Raw genomic sequence first — 19,436 nt, forward strand, 5'->3', positions numbered from 1 at the left:
AACACATGTATTATTACTAATATTATCATGGTTTTGGTTAAATGAGCAGAAAATGTTCAAAAATAAGTGTCACACATACACTTAAGGCATTCCACCGAGTTTTGTTGGTGGAAAATAAACAAGCAGAAATATAATTTTCAGCTTTATGCAGTTTTGTGGCAGCATAACCCTGGATCACTGCAATTTTGAATTTGTTTACTTGTTTCTATAGTTTCTATAGGTTCTATTGTCTTAGCTATTGCTTTGAAATCTGCATTTGGAAAACTACCCTTCATGTTTACTTTTTGTTTTTCGCAAAAATACATTAAGCTGCTTTATAAAAGCAAATAATGTGGAACAAAATCAATGCCAAAAGTATGGTAATAAAAAGCTTAAAAAATAATACTCTGAATTAACAACTACTTGCATTTTAATGACTTTTAATGAGTTGCCAGGGTTTGTATTTTTGCGTCATGAAATTTAACATAGCTGTTCATTTAAGCTGTGAATAATATTTCAACAAAAAATACCCCAAACTTTTCATACTTATAAATTTAATACTTCATATTGAACTTCCTGATTTCACTTCCAAAATAATCAGTTTTGTTTAAAAATACAATGTATACTATTCAAATGGCAATTTTTAGTTCATTTTATTTCAGTTTAAAAATTTGCTTCCATAAATTTCAGTGGCCCAAATTCATCTGGTAAAATTTGACATTACATTAGGGCAGGGGCTCTCAACCTTTTTCACTTGGGGGCCCACTTCTTTCTCCGATCAATTTTTGAAAGCCCACCTGTCTGACATTTTCTTTAAAATGTTTGTTTAAAATGCTCATTTAAACCTTTATTTATTAAAATAAAACCTATACAAAACAACAAATAAAATAACATAAAACAAATAAAAACATGGGCAGATTCAAAGAGAACCACAGGTCAACAGGGAGATTGCAAAAGACTAGCTTCTGCTTTAAACTGGACTGACTTTTAAATATCTACTATTCAAAAATACCCAGACAAAAGTAAAATACAGTAAAACACTCTAAATCTGTTGAATCGCATCAATTTGATAGCGGTTGAGTGTATAGTATTGGGAGATCGCTGACAGGAAAAGTGAACAGCTTCGCCAGAGAGAGGGTCTAAAGCTCATATGCAGGTTTAATTTACATTCTGTGGCAGAAACTCCATTGAGCCTCGCTAATAGTTCACATCAAAATACACAAAGAAAGACTTTCACTTTCACCATGCATAGTTTGTGAAAGAACAAACTGTGCAGAAGCAATCATGAGGCTGTTTGAAGTAATCAGTCAGAAAACAGGAGAGTGCATTACAGCGATCATTCTAGTTATTAGTTTTTTAAAGTTATTATAGCTTATTAATAATTAAATCCAAAAATTATAGTAGAATATTGAGAGTTCATTTTAAGCTATCTAGCGGCCCAGCTAGTTGAGTATCCCTGCATTAGGGCAAATATAAATGTTCAAAAAATCTTACTAATTTTACTCATTCTAATTTTATTACTTGTAATGTCTAAGATGTTGATATTATAATTAAATGCTACTTTAGTGCCATTATTGGCCTTTTTTCGCCTATTTAGTGGTTTAAAAATCTTAAAGTGGTCCATCTCCACCTGCTGGTGAAAAAGCAGCTGGACATTTTTAATCTGCAATCAATTACTTTGTCTTTTTTTGTGCAGTACCTGGATGTAATGTTGAATTTTACCAGCTGAATTTGGGCCACTGAATTTATGAGGCAGATTTTTGAACAGAAATAAAATGAACTGAAAATTGACGTTTGAACATTAAACATTGTATTTTTAAACAGAACTGAATATTTTTCTAGTAAAATCTGGAAGTTGATTTTGAAGTATTGAATTTATAAGTATATAAAAATGTGTTTGGAGTATTTTTAGTTGAAATATTAACAGCTTAAATAAACAGCTATGTTAAATTTTATGACCCAAAGATACAAACCCTGGCAATACAAGTCATTAAAATGCAAGCCCTTGTCAACTCAATGTATTGTTTTTTTTTTAGTTTGTGCTATTCAACAAGCTTCCATTTCAATACTTTTGGCGTTGATTATGTTCCAGAGTTAACTGAAGTTTGCCCTGCGTGCTTGCGGTTTTTTAGGAACTCCTTTGGTTTGGTGCGTCAATCTATTAATGCTATTTTTCAACAAAGGTATTGATTCGCACTCAATTGCTTCGTACTGTTTTTATTTTCTTACATTTTATGGGTGATTAAAAGACACAGAAATTTCGGCACAAAGCCCTTCTGTGTCTTTTAATCACCAGTAAAATGTAAAAAAATAAAAACATTACGAAGCAATTGAGAGCGAATCATTACCTTTATTGCAAAATTGATTATGTTCCATACAAAAATGTTTGTGTGATTGGACAAAAAAAGTAATTGTTATTTTTATTTTTTCTTACTGATATTGTGATTTGATTAGCAATTTAGCTTTTGAAGTCAAGCCTTATCTGTGTTCTTAATAATGTTTAACACACAGTTTACGGCCCCGTTTACACTAGTGCGTTTTAGTTTTAAAGCGGCGTTTTAGATCAAAAACTATCCGCGTCCAGACCAGCGTTTCACCTAGCATCTCTGAACATATCTCTGTCCACACTACGCCACCAGAAACGTATATCACGTGACCATTCGCGCACTCAGGGCATGCGCATTCTAGTATAAACAGAAAGCATTTGTCTTGCTCGGAATTTGGTTATTGTTAGTCAACAAACACCGGTTGAACATTAAACACGATAGCAAAGAAAGCAAGAGAGGTATTTTTGTGAACAGACGATGAGGTCGAGTTGTTACTAAACGTAACAAATGAATAACTGCACAATGGCGCCTAAAACAGACAATAGTGCAAACAACGCTCCCATTTCTGTGCCCATGTTGTTGTTTCCGTACTGTCTTCTGGTAGAGGTAAAGCCATGTGTTATAGTCATGTGATAGTGGCTTGACGAATAAGGGAAGAATACGCAATGACACAAAAGCCCCAATCAGGTAGCGAATCTCAGCAGTCCCGCCTCCGTTTTCATATGTCTCCGTTTTTCCTCATCCACACTGAGACGGTGCAGCAGTGTTTAGAATGAAAACGGCCTCCCCAGCGTTTTCAAAACGCTCCATTTTCGGTGCTCGAGAACTCCGGCGTAGTGTGGACGGATGGCATAACCGTAGCAAAACTTATGCGTTTTAAAACGAAAACGCATTAGTGTAAATGGGGCCTAAATGTAAGGAGTACAAGGAGTACATCATTTAACTGTATTGCATTTCTTAACTGCCTATATAATCATGCATTTATATAACAGCTAACTGCAGTGTTTTCAAAATTGCAATAATCAATCATAGTTTTGATGATAATGAATATTTAAAACGGTAATACTAACAGTCAGAAAATTTACCATAGTTTACATCAAAACTAAGAATTATGGCAACACTAGATGAGTATTAACGAGTTTCTTGGTTATAAATGCATTCGTCTGTTTTAAGTTGCCAAACATTCTTGGCATCATTTTTCACATCTTAATTAGTATGAAGTCAGTAGCAACAGAACTAAAATAGGACTCCATGCTGGGTTCTTGTTCCATGTCATATGCTATGTTATTTAAATCAGAGTCAACTGTACACTTTCTGACTTGGTAATGAATCCGGAAGAGCCTGTAGGTCTTGAGATGCTCATGCTGCAAGCGTAGAGTTAGTTTCAGACAGTGTGTTCACTGTGTACTTTCTGATGAAGAAGTGCAATCGCAAACCGCAGCTGCAGTCAGTCACTAGATCATCTGCTGCTCATGGAATGCTAGTGCTAAAAGAACTACCTAATGCCCCCTTATGGATAGTCTAGTCTATTACTAATACACCCACTTTAGGATGGACCGTTTGACCAGAATCTTATCATGGTGTTTGTGAATTATATTATATATTATAGTATAGAGTAAGTCCCTTTATTAATCTGGGTTTGCCACTGTGGAATGAACTGCCAACTTATCCAGCATATGTTTTACCCAGAGGATGCCCTTTCAGCTGCAACCCATTACTAGGAAACACCCATACACACTCAATCATACACTTGCATTACGGCAAATTAGGCTTACCCAATTCACCTGTACTGCAAGTCTTTGGACTTGTGGGGGAAACTAGACCACCCGGAAGGAACCCATGTGAATGCAGGGAGAATGTGCAAACTCCACACAGAAATGCCAGCTGACCCAGCGGGGGGTCAAACCAGCGACCTTCTTACTGTGAGGCATCACCCCATCATTTTTGATTATTATTATTATTATTTGAGCAAGGGTATACTAAATTATTCACAATAAAAGTTTTTCATTTGAACTTTATATTATTAAATAATTTTGAGTTTCCACAAAAATATTTAAGCAGTGATAATAATGATAATAGGGATGTCCCGATCAGGTTTTTTTGCCCTCGAGTCGCAGTCATTTGATTTTTCGAGTTTCTACTGATACTGAAACTCGAACTGATATTTATTTAATACATAAAAAATGTAAAAAAAAAGAGCGAGGAAACAGATCCAGGATGTTCCTTATTTTTTATTTAATTCACCGAATTTTAACATTCAACAAGTCACTGTTAACAAACAGAACACTTCTGTGACGTAGCTTGAACAATCAAGTAACAACATAAATTCTTCACTTTTGGACTTAAGTGCAACAGTAAATATTTTTAAAAAACTAATATAAAAACAAATATCACGACTTAAAATACCCGGCAGACAATCCCAAGTTTACATATCTCACAATGTTGGCAATGTTTTTGTCATTAACTTTATTAAAATACCTCGAGAGTGCAGACATACTCACGCTTTCTACTTCAAGCAGCTTCCGTGTCGCACCTGGTGCTGTTTCAATGTGAAGTCAAGAAAAAGGTCTAACTTTGTGCCACCACATAACTATAGATGTGTTCAAAAATAATGATAATTTATATATATACAAATACATATATATTCGTGTCCTGATCGGGAGGTAATGTCCAATAACGATCAAGTCTGAAACTGTGTGAACTGTCCCGATTTCAGTTAACGTTATCGGATCTGGACGTCCCTAAATAATAATAATAATAACAACAACAACAACAACAACAATACTACATGCTTACTGAGCAGAAAATCAGCTAATTTAAATTATTTATAAATGATCATGTGACACTAAAATCTAAAGTAATGCTAAAAATACAGATATGCTGTCGGAAATTTTTTTTTTTTTTTTAGAAATATATTAAATTAAAAACATGCAAAATGTTATAAGAATTCATATTGCTGCATTTTGGAGACAGTTGAATAAATGCAGCCTTAATAAACAAGAAAATTGTAAAAATCTTACGGACCCTAAAGTTTTTGATATCTTAGGATTGGTGTCATTTGAGTACAGTGAAGTCATGCTCTTTGGCTGCATTTAAATTACAAGGTCCAAGTGACTCAATTCTGATCTTTTTCTTGTCTCCCATGTGGCACAGATGGAATAAGGCCCATTTACTTGTAAGCAGGAGACATATCACATGGATTCCGATAAACTCCGATCTGTTTCAGGCCTCATTCATATGTGGAAATAAGAGAAACTAAAATAATAGGAGATTTACTAATAAACTAATACCATCCAATTTTGGCATCATAGTTAGCTCAACTAGTTTTAGTGCAGTTGTTGCTTGCTTTTTCTCAATTTCTGGAGACGTCATATATATTTACAGTTTTCCATGTGACTTTACCGCTCTCACACGTGAAGAACTTGAAACCGCTCTGTCCACTGATAGCTCCTCATATAAACATATAGAATATCAAATAAAATCTTTGCCGGTTGACACATTTTACTGTCTGCAATACAGTACATGCCTTCATAGCAACCAGCTGTACACGTATTACTTATAAAACTAGATTTCTTGTCTACTAGCACATTAGAGGAGACTCATGGAGTCTTAGTATTTCTTATGTGCAAGTTGTATGTTCTTATAGGTAATGTATATAATGTGTACTGTGTTTTAAATGTAAAACAACTTCTTGTTTCAAATGCCACCTTGGTTAATTATTTACCAATGTCCTTGAACTTTTATTACAGGTCCCAGCCAAACCACTTCTTCCACAGATAAAGTCTAAAGATGTAGGGAAGATCTGCGTAGTAATTGATCTGGATGAAACACTAGTCCACAGTTCATTCAAGGTAGGCCAATGTGTTGAGTTATTTTTTTTTTTCTTATTGGTTTATAGCTGGTAGCAGGTGTGAGTTTATATCATGCTGTTGGCAACCTAACTAACCTTATCATAGCCATGGATACACTTGAGTCAAACATTATACTGGCGTTAAGCAACATTGCTTGTGTTTACATCAAAACTTTAAAACTTAATTCATTATTTGATGCTAAAATGTTTTATCTTGTCCAGGCTCAAAGGTTTAGCTTACTTAAATATATAAATAAGGTGAAATTTGACTCATCTTGTGAACTTTTCTTTTCATTTCTAAGCATTTCTTTTGTAAATTATTTTGTGAATATTTCAGTTTTGTTTTTTTTATTTTTACTACATAATTATATTCACTATGGTCCCCTTTTGTTTTTAACTTTCATTGATAAAAATGTTTTAAAATTTCGTGTGTGTGTATGCGTGCGTATAAATAAGGGTGAGCAATGACAACAGAGTTTACAGTTTTTGAGTTAACCATTTCTTCAATTTATCGTTCAATTATTGTATACTATTTATTCAATTAAATGTAAGTCACTACACTCTACCAGATAAGTTTGGTATTGTGACCTAATTTCTTCAAATGACAAGAAACGAAGAAGTTCTTCTCTCTTTCTGATGTATGACATTTTGATTTTAATTAAGAATTAAAACAAATGAGATCAACAATTTGTTTCACAATGTTACTAACACTTGTGAACACCTGAAATTATTGAATATTTAAGGGTGCTGTATGTACGTTTTTGACTCTTCTAAAGCATGAAAACATCATAATCTGTTTGGAGATATTTAAGAAACATTATAAAGGAGACACAGATTCAGAGTTCCACATGAGGTGGATATTAATTGGTAAATTATATAAATATTACGAATGTTATTGGTTAGCTGGTTACATTGTAGCCCTGTGTCCTAACAACATGCTACATGATGAGATTTGCATTGATGAGCAATTTGGCTGTTTGCACCAGACGAAATACGACAGAAATTTATATACAGCCATTCAGAAGCACAGAATAGTACACTCACTGCACTCCAACGGAATGGTAAGGTTTATAATCTAATTAATGCATATTAAACCTCTTTAACATTATTAAATGTACATGCTGAATCACTGATGTGTGTTGGCTTGTAGTGAGTCACAGTTCTTAAGTTCAGTTTCAAATGGTTTCTTTTATTTTCAAGATCTGAGGTGAGCTATCTGCTGCTGCTTTCAGTATATGGCTATAAATGTCATGTAATATGGCATTCAAAATCACATTATTAGCATTTAACACTGAATAAAGCACATGAGGTGTACCTGAGATAATCATTGTCAGTTTTCTGTTGTTCAGGTGCAAGAAATAGAAACGATTTCTAAAATATAAATTTCAGGTGTTGATTAGAACAAAAACTTTTAATATGGAAAATATTGCTTCTATCACTTGTCGTTGCTTTAGTTTAGAACACGGTTTAAATCAGAATTTAGGCTCGTTAGTCAGGCACTTTTCTGTATCGTCAGTCTGGCAACCTGCGCTTGGATGTGTTTTGAACCATGAATGCAATACCTAGTTCAACCACTGGGTGTCAAACTTACATCACCTTTATGCAGCAAGAATTAAAGAATCATTACCTGATGAAGGCACACAGCCGAAACAAACGTTTTTTTTTTTTTTTCTCCTTTGATTCATTTAATAAATAATTGCTTGCTATCGTTCTGTAACACAGGAATTGCCAGCACTTCATAATTACTTGAATGGTCATTCAGACTGTTCATATAAGACTGTACTATATTCAATTTTTGTTACATCATATTCAACATCAAAGATCCTATAAAGATTTTAGATTTGAGCTTTCAAGGTCTATTGTCATATTTTAGTCAAAGGAACAAGAAAAACTATTAGAGGCTAAAGTGGATGTGGTCAAATTGAACGTAATGGCCATTCAATGTAGAAATACTCAAAATATTACTCTTTTATTTTATTAAAATGATAATCTAAAAGGTTAGAATTAATATACACACATTTATGAAATGTCAGGGTACTATAGATATATGCGTTTTATTTTAACAAATTTGTTAAATTGCATAAATTAAAAAGCGTTTAAAATGACTGCTTTGGTAGTTCTAGTTTTAATATGCGTATATATATATATATATATATATATATATATATATATATATATATATATATTTAATGTTAATTTCCCAGAGAAGTGTAAAACGCTGTGGGTGAGACTTTTTGTTTTTAGCGGTGCAACATGAAAACTCAACAAGTGCCTTGGTTTAGGACAAGACCTTTGCTTCGGGAAGCATGTAATCTAGTTAACCATTTGAAACACCAATTGGTCACAGCAGTCCCGAATACTTTGGAGCACATTTTGTAGATTGGTTTAAACTATTGCAATATGTCCGCCTAAGTCTTTCACAATGTAATAATGTTTGAGTGCATGCACTGTCCAGCAACATGCTTGACAACTAAGAACAAAAGAGGAAGTGTGTTTACAAGTCACCCTTTGCAAAATTGACTTTTTAATATATTAGACATGCGCGTTATATTCAAATTTTTTGAGTTATCAAATACAAGTAAGCTTATTTGAGCAGCCAGTGGTTGTGTTTTAGGAAGATTTTACATGTATGCATGCACTGTAGATAGTGGCTAATGCATGATTTGATTCAGAATAAAAGATTTGCTTCTCCTGCTGAAGGACATCATAAAGACAATATGTGCACAATTTGGGGAAGCCAGAAAGAAAAAAAAGTTTCCTCATGGGAGTGTAACATTGCTGTTGACTTTGACAATCCATTATACTCAAAAAAGGGAATGTATATTGAGTACATTAAATATATAAGTGTTTTTTTGTTGTTGTTACAAATTTTTCAGAGAAATCATGGTTAGTAGTTTATCCACAAACTTAAAAAAAAAAAAAACATTTCAAAGAGATTTCAGATTTCGAGTCTGCATTAAAATATTAAAATATCTTTAAAAAAATCTTAATTTCAGTGATCAAATACCATTTAAGTGAATTTATATACATTACCTGACAAAATCTTGTTGTCTATCCAAGTTTTAGGGGCAACAAATAATAACTTCTAGTTGATCATTTGGCATCAGAAGTAGCTTATACACAAGGCAAAGGCCTCTAGATCACGCTTATTTTTACCAAAATAAAAGATCATCATTCCTTGATTTTAATTACTTAATTAGGACCGTAAGGTCTGACATTGCTTAGACAAAAGTCTTGTCACATAACAGAAATAATGTACAGTATAAAATATAATGTCATGGGCTTGCAGGACTGCATCCATACATCTCTGCAATGACTCAAACAGCTTATTAATAAATTCATCTGGAATGGCAAAGAAAACCTTGCATGATTGCCAGAGTTCATCAAGATTATTTGGATTCATCTTCAGTGCCTCCTTCTTCAGCTTACCCCAGACATGCTCAATAATGTTCATGTCTGGTGACTGGGCTGGCCAATCCTGGAGCACCTTAAGCTTTTTTGCTTTCAGAAACTTTGATATGGAGGCTGAAGTATGAGCAGGAGTGAGCGTCACAAGTGTCTTGATACCGCAGGCTGTTGATCTTGCCATCCACTCTGCAGATCTTTCATATGCCCCCATACTGAATGTAACCCCAAACCACGATTTTTTCTTCAACAAACCTGACTAATTTCTGTGAGAATCTTGGGTCCATGCAGGTTCCAATAGGTCTTCTGCAGTATTTGTGATGATTGGGATGCAGTTCAACAGATGATTCATGAGAAAAATCTACCTTCTGCCACTTTTCCAAATGATCAACTAGAAGTCAAGTTATTATTTGTTGCTCTCAAAACTGGGATTGATGACAAGACTTTTGTGGGGTAGTGTACATAGAAAAATCTTTAAATGCAAAAATGTCCACTTTTAATGTTCCATTAGCTTGCTTGAAGTCAAAATTGTCAGTGAAACAATTCTCCATCATCATTCAGTGTACTTTAAGGGATTTATTTATCTAAAAATGAAACCAAACTTTTTTAACCTGCACTTGATGAAATGTATAAAGGTGACCATACAAAGTTTTTATTTAAATAATATGTAGTATTTCTTGCTGATAAATTTAGTAAAAAACTGATTTAAAGGATCTTTCAAAGTATAAAGATTAGGAAAGGAAATGAACAAATATGTTGGTGTTGGACTAATACATAAAAATACTATACTAATCAAATGAATAGCTTTTATAACAAATTTATGTTGTGTTTCAGCTCTTTTTTTAAGGTTAACAGATGCTATTTTCATTAAGGATTAGTAGTGCAAACAAGTTTTTTGTGTTTCACAGAAAATGAACAGCATGCAGATGGACAGTCATACAGGAATAAATGTATTGAATAATTAATGATGTTTTCATGTTCATGGAGAACTCTTGCTTTTAAAGAGAGTAAAACAAGCATGGTCTTAAAGAATTGGACCCCTTAATGTTGCTTCATCTGGTTGTTTGTAAATGTAGGTCACACTGTCCTGATGTCTCTGCAACTCATAAACGTGATTATCTCAACATTTGAGATTGAGTTTCTGGACCTATCCTAATATCACTCACAGGCTGTGTGGCAATGTTGTCAAAATGATTGGAATCCGCTAGATATTTACACCTCATGTCAGTCATTGACCCAGTTGTCTGTAAAATAGATTTATATGAGTTTTTCGATCTGCTTCCAGCACGTAAATCTGTTTTTTTTTCTTTTCTTTTCTCAGCCAGTAAACAATGCTGACTTTATCATTCCAGTGGAAATTGATGGGACGGTACATCAGGTGAGCACAACCTGTTCTCATGCATGTTTGGTAACTGATGAGTGGAAGGTGATGACATTTAGCTGTAGAGCGACACATAATTAAGCTTATGTGTTCTGCTGTCTCAGTGAAGAAAAGTGCTGATTTACAGCAGGGTGTTTGATGCCAGTATCTTCAAATTATATTGTCCCTTTGTTTATTATAATATACCTTTTTCTTTAATAAAAATTATTTAAAGTTTGTTTGGTGCACCTTTTTAGTACCAGGCTAGACTCAATTTTGTTAAAACTGGCTTATTTCTTTGTGCCAGATTCAATAAGGTGCTCTAAACATTCCTTAGAGATTTAGTATATATTGACTAGGGGTGTAATGGATCACGGTTCGTAATTCATACGGATCACAACCTACAGTTCGGAACACACGTGGTTCGCAGATTAATAAAAAAATTTTACTTGTAGAATAATCCTAAATTCGTAACAATTGCAAAGAGATCACCTCTCGTGTCATTCAAACCGCATGTGTGAAAGCATTTAGGCTTTCATGTAAAATCTAATGATGACGGAAGAAGTTGCGGTAGGTTATTTGGGATGTGGTGGGTTTCCTAGGTTATTAAAGGTGTTTTCTCTACTTGTTTAGCCTGCATTAATGCATTTACTGTAGTGTAAACTGCACGATTAATCAATTAAAGATCGGGATCTCAACACCCACGCAATATAAATTATAAATGACAGTGATTTGCATTAGGCATAGGACGATAACCATTTTCGAGGTATACCGCGGTTTAGAAAAGTCAAGGTTTTAAAACTGTCAGAATTTTCTCCTATACCGTTCCTAAGCAGTTTTTTTTTGTTGTTGTTGTTTTAAGTTTTTTTATGACAACAGAATCTCTAGCAGAAAAAAATATTCAAAGATGCCGTTTTAAATTGTAAAGAAATCAGTATTTTTGAAACTAATGAAGACAGCAGAAGTCAATGATTCATTTTAATTATTTAGGCTGACATGTTTACTGTCATTAATCCTAACTGATTTCGTCTTTTGAGTTAGTTTTAAAGTTGCAAACTGTCAAATAGCACAGAAGTACTGAAATAAGATTATAGTTTAGATAAAACCATTGATGTTTATGGTAAAGTTTAAAATCATTGTCATATGCATTTAACAACACTTAAAAATTAAAGTTGTAGGTAGCAATTATGTACATTATTTAACTGATAGGTGGTGACAATCAGCAATCAAAAATATGCCACTGAAAGTTCTTTTTATAAATGTAAGATAACTGTTCATTTCTAGAAAGATCTAGAAACATGAAACATAAAGTTTTATGATTGAATAACTGAATTTTTTTATTGAAAATGAGAGTAAATATACATTTAAATATATATTTTATTCTAAATAATATACACTTTATACATTTAGTGTTATCAGCAACAGTAGTAGTAACAGTGAATTTTTCACAGTACTGAGTTTATAAGTTATTTGCATTCAGCTGATAATTTCTTCTTTTTATTTTTAATAAAACTACAGGTTTGAAGTTCTGTTTGTTAAAACCAAAAAGTGTCTTGCAGTACTGTTTTTGTGATAAATGAAAAGCAAATTACATTTGTCTTCTCCTCTTTGTGGAAAAACGGTCGAATCTGTGACTTAAAACCCGTAATGTGATCCAAACTGTGAGATTTGTGATCTGTTACACCCCTGTTACAATATTGACATGAGCATCACACTGTTGTTGCAAATTTGTTGGCTGCATATCCATGATGCAAATCTCCTGTTTCAACATTTCCCAAAGGTGCTCCAATTGCTTTGAGATCTTAGGATTGATGACATTTGAGCATAGTGAAGTCATGCACTTACATTACAAGGTTCAAGTGACCCAATTTGGATTTTTTTTTTCTTGTCTTTCATATGGCACAAATGGGATAAGGCCCATGTACTTGTAGGCCTGAAATATATCACATGGATTCCGATAAACTCAGATCAATTTCAGTCCTCATTCATATGTGTAAATAAGTTTGATGTGAATCTGATATGTGCATTCGCGTCTGCAGTGTAAGCAGGTAGATCAGATATTCACCTGTCAATGTGAATCATTTGGTATTGAAAAATGGTAGGGAATAACGTCAACTCTGACGCTGAGAGTATTGCGTAAGAGAGAGAGCATCTGTTGTATAAGCAATATGAAACTATTGCATGCATCAAGTGAACAAACTACTATTTCAGTGAAGTTGTGCATGAATCACACCATCTGGACATAACTTTTAAATGCTTACTGCTCAAAAAAGCCTATATTAATGGCACAGTATGTAGTTTTGACCACTAGAGGGTACAAATTAACAATAAACAAAGGCATAATTTGATGACTGTGTGTGAACTCATAAGAGTTGTGGTCATCATTATATCCTACAGGATTTTTGTTCATGGATAAGCTAAAGTATTCAACACTTAATATGGCAGTATATAATATATATATAATATATAATATGGCATCAAAGTGAAATGAAGATGATGAAGCAATTGCTGATGAGAAACAAGTGTGACAAAAGCAGCGGAGCATTTATCATGACACAGTCCATTGCTTCAGGTTTTTTTTTGCTTATAATCACGTGGAAACACAGCCATGTTTCATCATACTAAATACATTTTAGGGTTCTGTTATAATTCTGCTCTGTGCAGTCAAATAATACACACCACTTTTTTATTCATGTTTTTTTAGTGTGTTCGTTTGGTTCATGACAAAAAAATGCAAATACAAGTTACAAATGATCACTGGTAGGGCTAATATATGTAAAGCCAGGATGTATAAAGTTGGAAAAAAAGTACAATATTATAAAGAAAACCCAGTGAGTAATTTAAAATGCGTTACAAGACATCGTCAGATAAGACCAAAAGTCTTCCCACACTGGGATACATACAGGGACCCCTGCTCTGTCCTTATGTAATTTGAAAAGTAAACATTCATACTAAACTGTTTTAGTCATTATATTGACTCTTTCTTTTAACTCTGAAATTTTGGGAGTTTTACACAGTTTTAAGATGACTCTAGCTGTCACTGAAATCCCCACCACGATCACTGTCAACTTTGTCCTTTTGTAGTAATTGGAATCTGTTTTCTATATCCCAGTAAGCATAACCTTGTTCACAGTGGCATTAATGTTCCAAGCCATTTACTCAGATTTGGTGCCAAAAAGGCTGAACTAGTGAACAGTTCAAAATACAATGAATAAATGTGTTTTTTTTTTTTACATTTGCAACAAACTTTATTATTTGACAAACCCATTCTATTGAGTCGAACAGGTGTGAAGTAAAACCTAGTATAATTTTCTTTGAGTAAATTGTCCTCTAGCTTCTCTTACATATTTACCAGTGTTTGACAAAATACTTTTCCATTCCTCATCCTTACTGCATTCTGGATACCTTTTTCCCAAATTGTCATTAAGTGTTTTCAGTCATTGTTGAGCACATGGTTTGTCATTCTGTAGAAAACAGAGGCTTTTTGTTGAAGATAAGGCAGTGATCAAAGTGTCTTTGATGTTTACATTTTTTTTCAATATAAAAATCTGAGATTAAGTGTGATGTCATTAGCATGGCCACAGGGATTAGAATAAAATTAAAAATACTAAAACTAGAAAAATTGCTTCTTTCTCTAGATGTAACATTCTTTAAAACACTTTGGATAATTTAGGTACAAAAGTCAGCAAACTATATAACACTGTTCTAGTGTTTTTGTTCTAATATTTTAATGAAAAAATATTGTAAATGTTATGTATTAAGATGGCCAAATGTAAAGTCATTTTTTTTTCTTCTCTGTTGTAAACTATAAATCAACTCGTCAAAATATATGCTTGACGGCAGTTTAGAGAGAGAGAGAGAGAATTTACACAATGCTTAAGGATGCTACTTACATAGGAAAAAAGCCAAAAACGTATATTAAATCCTGCAGACAGGTTAAATACAGGAATGAAGCAAAGAGTGCTCTTTTATTATCACAGCTATCAATCAGTGTCTATGGGCGCCTTTTTCTGTCGGTTCGATGTGTTTCTACCATGTATAGTGTAAATGGAGATATCGGACACAAGTTAAAACTTATCAAAATCTTTTACAAATATGGTTCAAAATCTGAATTGGTCATCAAGATCTACAGTGTAAATGCAGCCTTTGTAACGTGGTGCATTCTTCTGCAGGAAGCAGCTATCATAGTATGGGTATACTGTGTTCTAACAGGGATGGACATGGCCAGCCAATATAATCAACTATGTTGTGTCATTTAAACAATGCTAAATTGATATTAAGGGGCACAGAGTGTTAGCAAAACAAAACAAAAAACACCTCCCACACCATTATACCATCAGGATGGATTTATGCGTTTTATATTGTTTACATCGTATTATGATGTTCCATCTGAATGTCACAGCAGAAATTGAGAATCATCCGAGCAGGTATCCCTTTCCCAATCTTAGAATTCCAATTTTGGTGAGCCTATCCAAATTGAAGCTTCAGTTTCCTGTTTTTAGCTGACAGACGTGACACCCGGTGTGGTCTTCTGCTGCTGTAGCTCATCTAATTGAAGGTTTGACATGCACACCTTGTTTGAAAAGCCTAGGACACACCAAGCAGACGTCAAAGAACTAGCAGTGATGACAATCGACTTGTCGCCCCACGTCTGCTGCCACTGGTCCTGTCTGGACTAAAAAAAGCTGCTTATGAACGCACCAAATAGATGACAGCAAGCTAAAATGAGAATGTACGCTTTTCGCTTTCGCAAGAGAATGCATCTTTCCACACTGCAGGAGGTCATAGAGAGAAACCGGAACTAGTACTGCACACATACAAACAGTGAACAAACCAGTGTTTCCTTCTTGCTCACGACAGAGGGATTCATTCATGCAGATGTGTCTGATAATCCTTATTGTTTGCAAATATTTAAGAAATATGATGAAATGACATGTGGGTTCTTTGTATCCCCGTTTTTCATTTCCTTAGTTTTGTCACTTCAGTCAATCAGAACACTCACGGGTGGCCAACACTGATTCTACATGCTGAATCAGGCAAATTGCTTCAGGCACAAGCCTAATGAGTGGTGACGTCAGTAAAACGAGCCTGACTAATGCTCGCAAATAGGTAGATGCTGGTCTTAATGAGTGGTTTATTTTAGTTACTTGTGCCTTTTAATAATTTCAAGCCAGTCATTAACCCACACAAACACTGTGCTTTTATGAAGTGTGCTTCACATAGGTGAGTGGGCTTGACAAACCACCTGTACTCTTACTATTGCACTTTATTTTCTGAGCACAAACAAGAGACTTTGTATAACCAGCACTTCTTGTGTGTATTGCCTTTTCTTGTTGAATCACTGAATGCCTCCTCTATTGTAAGTTGCGTCTGCTAAATGACTAAATGTAAATGTGACATTCAGCTCTGAAATCAACATGGCATTTTCACCCACAGAACTGCTGCTCACTAGAAATTTTCTCTTTTTATGATCATTCTCTGTAAACCCTGGTTGTTTGAGAAAATCCCAGTAGATCAGCAGTTTCTGAAATCTTCACACTAGCTCATCCGGCTTCAACAACTAAGCCACTTTCAGCACCACTTAAATCATATTTCTTCTCCATTTCTTCATCCTAGTTTTAAACTTCTGCAGATTGTCTCGACCCTCGTCTACATGACTAAACCTATCCACTTTGTGCTTTGTGATTGGCTAATAATAATAATAAAAATTCCTTACATTTATATAGCACTTTTCTGGACACTCAAAGTGCTTTACACAGTGGGGGTAATCTCCTCATCCACCACCAGTGTGCAGCATCCACCTGGATGCTGCGACCACAGCCATATTGTGCCAGACCGCACACCAGCTGATTGGCAGAAAGAAGAATTATGATATGTGGATGGTTATGAAGGCCATGATGTACAGAGACCAGTGAGCAAATTTGGCCAGGATGCTGGGGCTAAACCCCTACCATTATTCGGAGGACATCCTGGGATTTTTAACGACCACAGAGAGTCAGAACCTTGGCTAATGTCTCGTCTGAAAGACTATGCTCACTGAGCAGTATAAAGTCCCCATCAATATATTGGGGTATTAGGACCCACACAGATCGCAGGCTGAGTGCCCCCTGCTGGTCTCCCTAACACCACTTCAGGCAGCAAACTAGCTTTCCAATGTGGTCTCCCATCCAGGTACTGACTAGGCACAGTCCTGCTTGGCTTCAGTGTGCGACCAAGTGAGTTGCTGAGAGCTAGCTGCCGGCATTATTATTATATTGTTATTATTAACCAGAAGTCTATCTACAAACATTTAAACTTAATAAATTTTCATTTCTACAAGTACATCTGACCTTTTCCCTCCAAGTTTTTATGAGCCCTGAGAACCCTTTTGAATTTTCACTGGATTAAAAATATCGACCAAAATGTATATTCGTGTTTTAGCCTTAGTTGACACTTGTAGCCAATCAAATGCAGGAATGCAGTGTTGACTCTGAGGCATTTAAACAAGGCTGTCAGTACCTTTGCTAATTAGATGAATGTGTAACTCAGAACTTCATGAAACAATATGTGAAACTATGAAATTTTGTTTTCTCTGCTTTGTTGATTATAATAAGAGTATTTTTTTTTTTTTTTTTTTTTTTTTTACTGTTGCTTGCTTCTTAAATAAGTACATACATAAAATGACATGTTTTCCTACTCAGAAATAGTGTTCGTTATACCACATATTGCTTTTTTTAAAAACACTATTTTATTGAGGGTACTACAACGGGTTTATAAAATTCTTGAATGTTCAAAACAAAAACAGAGTATTTTTTTATATATGCGTTACGTCTGAATTACTCTATTTGATATCTGCTTCGTGCTCTGACTGGCTCCCTATTTGAGGCAATGCATTGCGATTGGACAAACATCCCAAGCGTGTCTTTTACCATGATTTTTAATTTCAGCTTCCTAGACAATTTTAAACCTAATCAGTCAGTAATGATGTCTAATAATATCAAATAACTTGATGAAGCATCATCTTAAATGTAATTTCTGCTCCATAAAATGAGCAACTTTAAGTGGTATCAAGAGTTATGTTTGTCAGACTCATGTGACCTCTATTATTCATCTGTCTTCTGTTGCACAGTGTTGAAACGTTTTCTCCTCTGTTTACGTATTGCTGTTTAACACGGGTGTGCTACCTGACAGTACCGTTGGCATCTCAGCTGACGGTTCAGAGCAGCAGGCGTCTATTTCTGTGTCCTGACGAAATGGAGAAACCCTGGCCGGCTTCTGAGAAGTTCTTGGCTATCAATCACTTCTCAGAGTGTCTCTTACTCTCTCAGGCTGTGACAGTACCATGTCTTGGCCCTTTAAAGGCCAACAGCACCAGTTAGACCAGCAGACTGTGGACATCTGACAGACAAGGCTTTGGCCTGGTTCAAGTAATCCAGGATAGGCTTGTGATGTCCGGAAAGCCTATTCGGGATGACTTGGTTCAGGAATGAGACCACCAGCATCATAAACGAGTTTGGCTGACCTAGTTGTTAGAGTAAAACAACCCGCTTTATTGCTTCTCTTAAAACTGGGTTTATCGTTGTACGATCACATAAAGATCATCGTTATATGAAGCAGAGATATCAAGATGCAGGCTTATATAAATCTTATTTATTTAGTAATACATCTTAGCTGTATCAGCGCAGACATTTTAAGAATTTGACCTGGTTTAGTTAGAGTTTTTCTCACATGCTGGTTTCACTACCTCAGATGCTAGCTGGCTGTGAGTTTAATCACTTCAACTGATCACACTATTTGAACCTTTTTCTTTTTCTGGCCTGTTTTCTGTAGGTGTACGTGTTGAAGAGACCTCATGTTGACGAGTTCCTTAAACGGATGGGGGAACTGTTTGAGTGTGTGTTGTTCACTGCAAGCTTAGCCAAGGTAAGACTAAGAAATGCTAATTGTTTTTGCACCATGCAAGGTATTTAGTGTTATGATTATTAATAAATGGGATTTGACCTCCTGATTACAGGGTTCCTGCAGTACTAACAATATTCAGGGATATTTAAATGGATAATAATTATATAACTAAACATTTTTTATAGAATTACAACAAAAACTGAGACTACTTTGACTTTTATATTAATGATATTTATTAATTCAGGGCACTTATTTACCTAGATGGAGGGTTTACAATATTGAAAATTACATTTTTTTTTAATTTATTTATTTATTTTTGTAGGTTGGCGGGGTATTTTATTTTATTTTTTTCCGTTTTTTGTTTACAAAACATACAGGCTGAAAAAAAAAATTATGAAATATATCAATTCAGCGACTTTCTTTAATGTACTCTTTAGGCACGGGCCGGTATAAGGTTCTGACCGTATCATAACCTTGGATAAAAATATCACGGTTTCGGGGTATTGTGGTTACTGCTCTAAAATATATTCTTTTTAAATGTCTGGATAAAAAACTAAAACTTTTTTCCCTTTTAAACACAATATATATATATATTTGAATTAATTAGCCTGACATGTTCACTGCCTCAAAAAAT

The 19,436-nt window shown here is 34.5% G+C and overlaps 1 protein-coding gene and 1 non-coding gene across 3 annotated transcripts in view; both read left to right on the forward strand.

The window, feature by feature from the left end:
* Positions 1–19,436, forward strand: part of ctdsp1 (CTD (carboxy-terminal domain, RNA polymerase II, polypeptide A) small phosphatase 1) — a 51,271-nt gene that overhangs the window by 25,071 nt on the left and 6,764 nt on the right. For both annotated transcript variants that reach the window (XM_021479012.3, XM_009304902.5), the window contains exons 3-5: positions 6,056–6,157; positions 10,883–10,939; positions 18,731–18,823. In XM_021479012.3, the coding sequence (XP_021334687.1) occupies positions 6,056–6,157; positions 10,883–10,939; positions 18,731–18,823 (252 nt within the window). The remainder of the gene's footprint in view (positions 1–6,055; positions 6,158–10,882; positions 10,940–18,730; positions 18,824–19,436) is intronic.
* dre-mir-26a-1 (microRNA 26a-1) lies at positions 18,313–18,390 on the forward strand. Its single transcript, NR_030747.1, has one exon. It is a non-coding gene; the product is annotated as a microRNA 26a-1 (primary transcript).

Source organism: Danio rerio, chromosome 9 (assembly GCF_049306965.1).
Source record: "Danio rerio strain Tuebingen ecotype United States chromosome 9, GRCz12tu, whole genome shotgun sequence".
Taxonomy (NCBI): Eukaryota; Metazoa; Chordata; class Actinopteri; order Cypriniformes; family Danionidae; genus Danio; species Danio rerio.